The following is a 10711-nucleotide window of genomic DNA, read 5'->3' as shown; positions in this document are numbered from 1 at the left end:
TTCTAACTGGTGTGAGATGGTATCTCATTGTGGTTTTGATTTGCATTTCTCTGATGGCGAGTGATGATGAGCATTTTTTCATGTGTCTGTTGGCTGTATGAATGTCTTCTTTTGAGAAATGTCTGTTCATATCCTTTGCCCACTTTTGATGGGGTTGTTTGTTTTTTTCTTGTATATTTGTTTGAGTTCTTTGTAGATTCTGGATATTAGCCCTTTGTCAGATGAGTAGGTTGCAAAATTTTCTCCCATTCTGTAGGTTGCCTGTTCACTCTGATGGTAGTTTCTTTTGCTGTGCAGAAGCTCTTTAGTTTAATTAGATCCCATTTGTCAATTTTGGCTTTTGCTGCCGTTGCTTTTGGTGTTTTAGACATGAAGTCCTTGCCCATGCCTATGTCCTGAATGGTACTACCTAGATTTTCTTCTAGGGTTTTATGGTATTAGGTCTAACATTTAAGTCTCTAATCCACGTGGAGATTTTAATGGGCACTGGATATATGAATTTGGAGGTAAGAGATGATGTACAGGCTGCAGATATGACTATAAAAATCATCAGTCTACACATGGCATTTAAATTCCTGAGACTGCATTAAAGCAGCATGCATTTCTGGTTTTAGTGGGGACAATCTGAGCCATGAAATAAAGCCGTATCTGTTGGTATATAGAGAGATCTCCCTGTGAGTCAAGCAGACCTCAGAAGCCCTGCTCCACCATCTGTGAAAACATTGCCAATAACCTCTAGAGAAGTATCCAGAAGAACTGCTCATATTAAACGAACTGGCTGTGACCAAAGCTGCATATATGGCTCCAGTGAATTTCCAAGACATACAATACAAGATCAAAGAGGAAATAGTTCTGGAATTATGCAAGGGACCAAGAATTCATGAGTCAGGAGTGTTTTAAGAAAAGCATTGTAGGGCTATAGAAAATCATCCCGAATGAGCGGTACAATTAAGAAGAGAAAATATGATCACAGGACCTCAACAGACCTTTGTTGATTTTCTCAGAAGATAGGAAAAAAGAAACTGAAGGAACACTGATGCCAACCTTTCCCCCTCCACTGTGCCTGGATGGAGGGAGAAGGGGATGTAAACAGCAGGGTAGGGTTCAGGTAGGGTGACTAGCCCTCAGTGGTTCCCAGGGATTAAGGGGTTTTCTGGGACACAGGACTTTCAGTGCTGAAATCAGGGCAATCCTGAGCAAACCAAGATAGTTTGCCACCCTGGCTTCAGGCCAGAAGTAAGGCTTCCTGGAACTGAACAATTTGGCAGTGGAATAGAAAACAACTTATTTACTATTTAATTTGAGTCTGATAGATGAAATTAAAATCTGTAAGTGATGATTTCCCACCCTGAGTGCTCACATGCTTAACCCTTTAATTTCTGGAGGGATTTCAGAATCCCTCTTAGCAAGCGGTGATTTCTAATGGGACCATTCATTGTAGCCCCATGGTTTGGAGGGGGGAAATTAAGATCAAAAGGAGTGGATATGACACACAAAGGAATATCATAATGACTCGGGACAGGCTGCAGGGGTCTTTTGAGGCTAAAGGACCTCTCTGCAGACAGGCAGGGGCTGGTCCTGGAGGTCTCTATTGAGAACTTTCTGGGCAAGGTTTCATGGCCACATCGGGGGACACTGAAGGGCCAGGGCCTCCCCATCTACACGCTGCCATTGTAAGCAGTCTGTGCTCCCTAACATATGCTGATCCTGCTCTCTGCTGAGACGCTGTGTCAGCCCTTGCCTCTGCCTGGAATTTACTTTTGGTCCCACCAATGCACACACACACGTGCGCACACACACACACACACACTCCAGCGCTCAGCCGAGACATCATTTGCAGTGCTTTTCCTGTGGTCACCTAAGCTCGCTCTTGAATTTTAGGAGCCCCTGTCACAATGTGGTATCATTGCCTCTGCTGGTCTGTCTTCCCCCAGTCAGTCAGGGCAGCAGTTAGGTTGTATCTCATAATACAACCCACTGCCAGGTACAGGGTAAATGTGCAATAATCGTTTGAATGACGGGGAGGAAATCCTCCTCTTGTTAGGTATTCTTTGCTACATATATAATCACTTTTTCCCAACTTCTAGTTCCTGGGTATGAGTCAAAACCATAACATATGATGTTAGTTAGATAGAGGATATTCTGTAACAGTGAGCAAGGAACTAAGAGAAAGATAAGGTGCTGAGCACAATTGCTGAATATGATAGGTTCTGGTCTGATCTGTTTTTTTCTTTTCTTTTCTTTTTTTTTTTTTCAGAGACAGAGTCTCTCTCTTGCCCAGGCTGGAGTGCAGTGGCACAATAATGGTTCACTACAGCCTTGAACTTCTGGGCTCAAATGATTCTCCCGCCTTGGCCTCCCAAAGTACTGGGATCACAGGCATGTACCACCGCACCCAGCTATCCTTTTCCTTTTCTTTTCTTTTTAAGCATAATTTTAATTGTTCCTTCCCTTCGCCTCCCAGTTTCTGTCCTTAGATGCTCACATCCTCTAGGGTTTGGCTATAAAAGTTAATGAGGTAGCAGTTGCAAGTATTAGCAAGACCCTTTCAGGAGTTTGCCAAATGCCAGGGAGCCCATCTTGAAAAGCATGTAGTCAGTCCCTGCCGTCATGCCCTGACTGCCCAGCATTCTGCGTGAGTGGCAAAGCCCAACTCAGGAACACAAAGCAAAAGACAGCACAGCACACACATGAACTTTTGCCACTTTTGTATTTTATTGTGGAACTGAGTTTTTTTTTTTTTTTCCTTTACATCAAATATCCTCAATGGAAGAGGGGATATTGCACACAAATATCATAAAAGCACTACATATTACTTTCACTGGAAACTAATTTTCTACATTAGATATGACTGGATAGGATAGAAGTGATGCAGGATTTTAAGACATAATACCATACACAGCTGCAGACTGACACAAACACCATTCAGAACAAGAGAGAGGAGTGTGAAGTGCTTCTCAGCCGGGCTCAAGACCACTTCTTTCCAGTGCTGGAAAGAGGGGCTGCATGCAGTGTAGGAAAAGCGTGTCTCTGAACTGCCACAGGGTGTTCTTGAAAGGGCAGCCCGGTCTTGATGCCACTTCTCCATGGCTCCCGTTTTGGGGAGCTCCAAACAAATGCAGAGAAGCTGCTTATTTTTTCCCTTCCTTTTCAGTTTTGATGCTGCCTTTAAAATCAACTTCATGAAGTCACAGATTTTTTAACAGTAAATAGTTTTAATACCAGGTGAATAACCTAATTGCTTTCAAAGAAATGCTCATCCCTAGGCTGCTTTTGGTGTATTGTTCAGTTGGTTAAAAGATAAAAGCTTACAGTTCCTTTCAAATGGAAACAGGATCTTTTCTTCTAAATCTGAAGCACAAAAAAAAAGTTATTATCCTAACTCACAATATCATTACTGAGCAGGAACCTCCTGTGACAGGTGACTAAAGAGAGGCAAGAAAAGCAATTCAGAATTGTAGAGCAGCTCCTAAGAGCTGAAATTTGGTAATAGAGGGAAAATGAAAGGTGGTAAGATTTCCATTAGCAAATGATTAAATCTTAATTAAATGAGTATTGGAAAGCTCCTAGACTGCATAAGCTATTGGAGACACTTAAAACATTCATATACACTGGGGAAACCATTCACTATGATATGTAACGTTAAGGAAAAAAAATTTTTTTGAACTCCATGGAAAATGGTGTTTAAAAGGGGGAGGAGGGGAAGTTAGTCATTGTATCCAGTCCCACCACAAGACTGAGAAAGCATGCACAGGGCTCAGGGTTTTGAGAAAGGGGACAGAACTGGTTAAAATTGAAAATGGAGGATCATCTCTAACATTTAGTCTCTGTAGAATTTTGTTTAAGAATACTACCAAAAAGGTCATGATCATGAGTGCTATCTCGATACAACCCCATTGTTTAAACAGAGTGTAAATTCCTTCCACTCAAATATTCAATCTATACAATTGGATTAAGTAATCAGTATGAACAAAGCTCCTAGAAGTCTGTGTCAATCTTTAGCTCTCACTTAGAATGTACATGGTACATTGTGATGGCTGTTACTAAACTAATCATGTATTTATGGAACTAGCAAAATTAGGTTAGTCACACAGGCAGGAAAGGTGTCTGGAAGGACAGGAGCAACCTGTAATGCGAATATTGGTTTTCTTGGTATACTCAGGCTCTGTGGTCATTATTGAGAACAATGGATGGAGAAAGGTATTGATAGATTTCATAGGAAAAAGAGCCAGCTGACTAGTGACAGTTTTATATATTTTCCCATTAAATCCCATAGCAAAAAAAAAAAAAAAAAGAGAGAGAGAGAGAAAGTGAGGGGGGTGCAGTGGTTATAACTGAAGACTGGCTATAATTCTCCTACAATGCTTATAGTTTTTAAAGCAAAATAATGTACATGTTAAATACATTTAATTTGGGAAATTGGAAAATAATTTCATCTTCTGTCAAAGAAAAATCAACCAGAGGTCTGGATTTGGCAAGAAGGCTAAAAATCTGGTTTTCTTCCCACGCATTATGTAGACCAATTCAACTTAAGAGCTAACCATTAAATAATCATCTCGAGTATCTTAGGTTGTCTTATAAAGTAAGTTTGAAGTAGATGAGTTTATACTCAATGAAATTCATTTGCGTCACAATGACTTTTCCATCATGTGTTAATTTCTTGTACCCTTAATATGTTATTTTTCAAGGACTTGAAAGAAATGGGGTAATAAATAAAAGCTGCATTTCTAGAGAAGCCTAACAAAAATAGAATATTAATTTTCTTTAAAAAATTAAACATTTGAAAAACGTAATTCACAGCATTAAGTAGACTGCATAGGTCCTCAGTGAAAGGACCCTGAAGAAGCATTTTTTTAAACCCTCATTGTAGTTAGCAGTGCAAAACATACACTTATCAGACAAAAATAAACTAAAATGTTAATTTTGAAATAAATAACTAACATAGAAAATAAAATGAGGTCATTGTTCTCTACTCCGTAGATCTTAGAGTCTGCAGGAAATGTAATGTGACAGAGCACAACACAGTTGTCACGGAGAAGTTTGCCGCATCTGAACACTGGGTGCATTGATCTGCAACTTGAAACTTGATGTCAGTTTTAATCATGATCTGGCTTCCCAGGTTCACAGTTCAATGATGACAATGATGGAAATTTTCTCTAAACTCTACATGAACCGTAGGAGTTGAGAATTCATTTGTTTTCAATGTACTATTTCTTTTTTTTTTTTTTTTCCAGAAAAGAAAATCCCAAAGCAAATTTGTGCTAGGGTTCTTTGAACTTGGCTCTTTTACCTCATGGTTGAAGATCTTGAAAGAAGTATGTAGGATACCACTGGGTGATGTACTTGTCAAGGCCCTGAAAAGTAGCCTACCATGCCATTCTCCCCCACTCTCAAGTAGCACTTTTATGTTATGGGAATCAAGGGGTGGGAGGTATCATTATTCCTGGTAGTTACGGGTTTTTAATAAATATCATTACTGCAATATCAGACTTCAATCTTGCCAGAACTTCAAAAAACATTATTCAATTTTTGTCTTACGAAACACTTAAAAAAAAGACTATCACTTGAGAATTTTCTTTGCAATTTCCTGTAAATGAAAACATTTGTTAAAAAGTTCATCTATGAAAAGTTCTCACATATCTTAAAAAAAAATTCTTCTGTACACTTGTTCCCATAATTATGTTGAAATTAATGGAAAATTTAAAAAGCCAATGTAAGACAAAGGTAAATACTGTACACTTGCTGAGAACCTCTTCCACCATAAGATTCACTATTTTCCCAGTTCTGATCATAGAAGCCATTTCAGTCTTGAACTTGCAGTAGTAAAGAAGCTGTGAAAGGCACAACTTGTTTGACTGAGAGGCCACAGGTGCACTGAAGGGGGATTCAACACACATGACTCAGCATCAAACTGTTGGACCAATCAGACCAGCTTCTAGTACCCCCACACGCGCTCACCCACGTGCTCCTTTAAGTATCTATAATCCTATAGGGATGTTTTATAAACTTGCTGTCTCACATTAAAAAATAAGTGCATCAAGTATCTTTGTACATTCAAGTCACTTCCTAAGGCAAATTGTCTACCATATGTACTCCCAACTGCTTTGGTATTTGCTTCAGTTAATTGGGGTGGACTTGGGTGTTGCTGCATGCAGGTTAATCGACTCAGAGTGGACTAAGTGGGTGGACAAATGCTGGGAGCATGCCTTAGATCAATCTACTTGTGTGTTTAGAGTCTGAGAGTTCTGAATGGGGCCCAAACCACTTGCATGGCCAGTCTACACTCACTACATCATGTCAGTGTGCAGCCTTCAAACTGAAGGAGCTTAATTAAGATGTGAAAATATCACATGCCCTCATAACAAGTTTTGTTCTTTTTACTTTTCTTCTAGCCAACTTGTTTTAGAAAATTAAGACTCTTTTGATGACTCAGACTGACAAAATGGAAAACTTTGCCTATGTAGACTAAAGAATGCCTACTGCCTGAGAAAATACAGACCTAATTGTTGGTTATTTTCTCCTCCTTACCCCACCCTGCTCTCTCTTTTTCTCTCTGGGTATCTCACCAGAACTCTCTGTCATTACATCTCCTTCTCTTGCATTCCTTTTCTTTCTCATCCTTTCTCTGTCTCTCTCCTGCATTCTCTTTGTGCTCTCACTCTCTCTCACTCTCTCCCGCGCTCTCTCTCTCTCTAAGACAAATGCCTCTACCTAGCAGAAGTCAGTTGGGTTGGCTAGTGCATGGTTTCCAAATGGTCAGCAGAGATGAACTGGGGTAGGTAATTTTGCAGGAACTTGAACCCTATTGTGGGAATACTGTTACTTCCCTTAGCAATCAGCAAAAACTGAGAAATTTAGTGACTTGCATCACCATGACACAGTATAGCATTTGGCAGGTAATTGTTCAGCGACTTAACTAGATGAATTGACTTTTTAGAAAAGGTGATTTCAAATTGAAGAATTTCTGGAAACAAAGTTCAGATCCTGTGGTGTGGCTGGCCTTGGTTTTTACAGTTCAATCTTGCATGCAGGGAAGGATTCATCTTGCATAACCACTGTGCTGCTGCTTGCTAAAACCATGATGTTGAGGTCTTGCTGTTTCTCGTGGGTCTCCTGGTACCATTCCCTCATCACTTCTGAGTCATGAGTTGGAATCAGTGTCACCTGCAGGGAGAGACAAAAAAAATAGCTATTTAAGGGCAGAAACAGAAACCATACAAAAAAAAGAAAATGAACAGCTAGGTATTAGTTAGACCACTGGAAGAAGAAGGGAAATGAGAGAAAAACTATTTTCCTCAAGAAATGCAAAGGATTTTTCAATGTATATTTTCCAGGAACCAGAATAAAGCTGCAAAGAAAAGCTATTATTTCTAAGGGAAATTGAAGGCTGGAACCAAAAGCAACTAATCACTTGTCAATTCGTTCGTCTACATTCACTGTCAGTTTCTCAGTTCTTTACTGTTAAGAAAGTGCTTCTGTTAGGGTACAATTTCTTGTATTTCCTTTAACACAACTGGTAAGTTTTGCATAAAAGATATTGCATATTTAATCCAAGGAGTTTTATCGTGCACTTCAAAGCCCTCAAAAGCCCACTCATTGTGCGTAACTAACATTTTGTCCTGAGAACAAAGATCTGCACCTTTACTTTATGTGTGTGGTTGGGGATGGAGGTATGGGGTGGGTAGGTAATGTCCTGAATAGTATAAATTCCATCTAGTATTCAGTAGGAAGCCACTGGGTGCCTCTCATTTGATTTCATATGATTAAATAACAAGTAATTCTATATAATATGATACAAGCACAATTTACTATGTAATTTTGTACAGAACCACAAATAAAACTTGATAAGCAAAGATCAGAGCTGAATTAATAATGGCTCATTCTAAGAATCATTTAAGGCCAGGAGTTCGAGACCAGCCTGGGCAACATAGAGAGACCCTGTCATTGCATAAATAAGGGATGGTCTGTGGTCAGGCATGATGTTTGGGAGTTGGGAGTGTCCTGTGAGAGACTATATTCAGCAATGCTCCTACTGTGGAATTTCACATGGACAGCTGTTTTTCTAAATGGCCCTATTCCTAGCTGCAGTCTACTCATAAAACACAAAGGAAGAAAGGCAATTCCTCAGCAGCTCTCATATGGAAATATGACCGCTTTGATTCACACACACAAGACTCTTGGCATACTGGAGGAAGGGCAATTAATCTTGGGCCCATTCTGCAGAAAAATGGTTTCTGCTTTAGTTAAGGTGGCTTTCCTCCAAGGCTGTGGTTGCTGGTGGTGCCAAGAATATTATTTCTTGTACCACCTACTGTGTGTTAAACTGACTTTGTTCTCAGGATATTTCATGTGTGACAGACACAGGAGGCTCCTCATGTGAATCCACAGCCAGTCACATGAGGCGCCTCTTTAAACATGGTTCCTTCCCATTGCCTCTGGACACAGCTCAATCTGCAGTGCAGACACTGTTGAGGAGTTCTCACCTGCATGTTGCTGCCCCACTGAGCCTTTCCTTCCAACAAGGCGTCCAGGACAGCCCGGCTGGGCTCCTCAGCAGCAGGGTCATTCCCACTCACCACGTAGTAGGAAGACCGCACTCTCTTGAAAAATTCCACATCAACATTCTTACTATTGCTGTGGTTAGGAATGTAGCACAGGTCCAAATACACAGGGAGGCCTGGGGGCACAGTGGAGGACTTGGTTGCCTTGGTATTTCCTGGTCCTTGGGTAAATAGACAAAGACAAAGCAAGGTCATAGCAAGGTGAAGAGACCATACATCAGCACATGTTCCCTACTCAATCACACCTTCCCTACTCAATCACACCTTCCCTACTCAATCACACCTTCCCTACTCAATCACACCTTCCCTACTCAATCACAAGCAGGTCCTCTGGGACATGCAAAGTGGTGACAGCATTTCCATCTCCCTGGGAATCTGTCAAGGGCATTTGCACCAGCAGTGTGACAAAACATAACATGGTTGTTTACCATCTCAATAGGAGAAGTGAAGAATGGGATGGTTTCCCTTTGTGGACAGCCAACATTAGGAAGCAAGAAGAGTTTGAAGGCCTTTCCCAAGATGGCACTAGATATAATACCCCTCCTAAAGAAGTTGCTAATGTGCTTCTTTGTTTGATAAGTGATCTAAGAAGTAGATTTTAAAAGTCAAAAGAAAACATCTGTATTTGGCAAAACATAGCTAAGTTATCTTAGTAATCCACTTTAGCGTCTCATGGTTGCAATTTTGTCCACAGCTGGATATTATACCCTAACGTTCTACTTAGTAAAATAGTTTTGATCTTAACCCCATATGATTTCCAAGGCCCTCAGCACCTCAGTCTCACTCACAAACTGATGAAACACCATATTCTCTCCTTAGCACAGTATTCTGAAAACTGATACTTCTTTCCCTAGACAAGGCTGGATGCCGAACTTGGGCAAAGGACGGTTCAGAAAGACCAGGCTTTCTCTAACTAATCAGGACATATCAGACTGCAACCAAAACCCCCAGTCAAATCACAAAGGCCTGGGAAAACTAACTTGTTCCAGTCAGGAAGTTTAAAGCTTTTGAAACGTTAATAGAACTAGCATTTTGAGGCAGTGGTTCTTTAGCCTGACTACATAATTAGAATCACCTCGGATGCTTAATACTGACACCCAGGCCTCACTCTCTAGAGTCTGACTTAAGTAGGTTTGGGTTGGGGTCTGGCACTACTGTCTTTTAAAAGCACCCCAGGTGATTCTAACATGCAGCTGGTTTCATTGCTGTAAAGCCAATTAAAACACCAGCTAGATTTTATATGCTTAATCCTCTTTCTCCATAGGATACTTAAAGACTATCATCCCAGATTCAAAACCACCAGCTAATTCTATCAACTGTCCAGTTTTACTTTTAGAGGGGTGAGGGAGTGGTGAGAATCAGCCAAAGTAATACTTGGATAAGCTAATTCATTCTATGAATAGATCAATAGGTTATTTTAATGAATCTGAGCTGAAAGCCCTCAAAATACCCAGTGGGGGGGCCTCCTAAAGAATTCTGACTTGTAGTAGAAGTTTGTGAGTTACAGTCCTTCCAGTAATTAAACATGTCTGCAATTTCCCCCTCTACTCTAAATCACTACCATCAACATCAAATGAATATTGCTCACAGAAGCACAAACCAACAGAACCGCTGAAAGTTGGCCCAGGTTTGCTTTAAAAGTCAATTAGTACTGCAACTTTGCCTTTGTAGACATCTAAAAGCATCTCCAAAATAAATGAAAATTAACACATTTTCACTTATTACTTTGCCTTTAAATTACCTCTTTAAATGTCCAAAAAGTTTTTTTAAAAAGTCCATTGTGTGGGCTAGGATGTATATGTTCTGGCAAACTTGGGAGTAAATTTCAGTTGGTTTTGTCTGTTTAAATGGATTTCATGTTTTCTCCCTAAGTGCAGGTCAGTTGTCAACTCTTTCAGATTAAAGGGTTAATTATCTGGTGGTTTTTCATTCATTTTAAACATGAAAAAAATTCTGATTATTTTCTATGTGCATGTAAAAAGGCCAAATGTGCTGAGAACTGAGTCTTAAAATTGACACTCCACATTGTTTAAAGTAAAAACTTGTAGTTTTAACAAATCTAAATCCTAAAGTGTACTTAATTGGAGAGCTGCAAAGATTACTCTATCAGATTTTCCCTAATAAATCAGGGCAATGTTACTTAAATTATG

The 10711-nt window shown here is 40.0% G+C and overlaps 1 protein-coding gene across 1 annotated transcript in view; it reads right to left on the bottom strand.

Annotated features, from left to right (window-relative positions):
• Positions 1–2693: 2693 nt before the first annotated feature.
• Positions 2694–10711, bottom strand: part of MAP1B (microtubule associated protein 1B) — a 109965-nt gene continuing 101947 nt past the window's right edge. Inside the window, 2 exon segments of the mRNA XM_017890596.1 lie at positions 2694–7164; positions 8484–8722. Coding sequence (XP_017746085.1) covers positions 7009–7164; positions 8484–8722 — 395 coding nt within the window. The 3' untranslated portion in view covers positions 2694–7008.

The sequence above is a fragment of the Rhinopithecus bieti genome, unplaced genomic scaffold, assembly GCF_001698545.2.
Source record: "Rhinopithecus bieti isolate Rb0 unplaced genomic scaffold, ASM169854v2 scaffold_18354, whole genome shotgun sequence".
NCBI lineage: Eukaryota > Metazoa > Chordata > Mammalia > Primates > Cercopithecidae > Rhinopithecus > Rhinopithecus bieti.
This window is presented reverse-complemented; position numbering and strand designations above follow the sequence as displayed.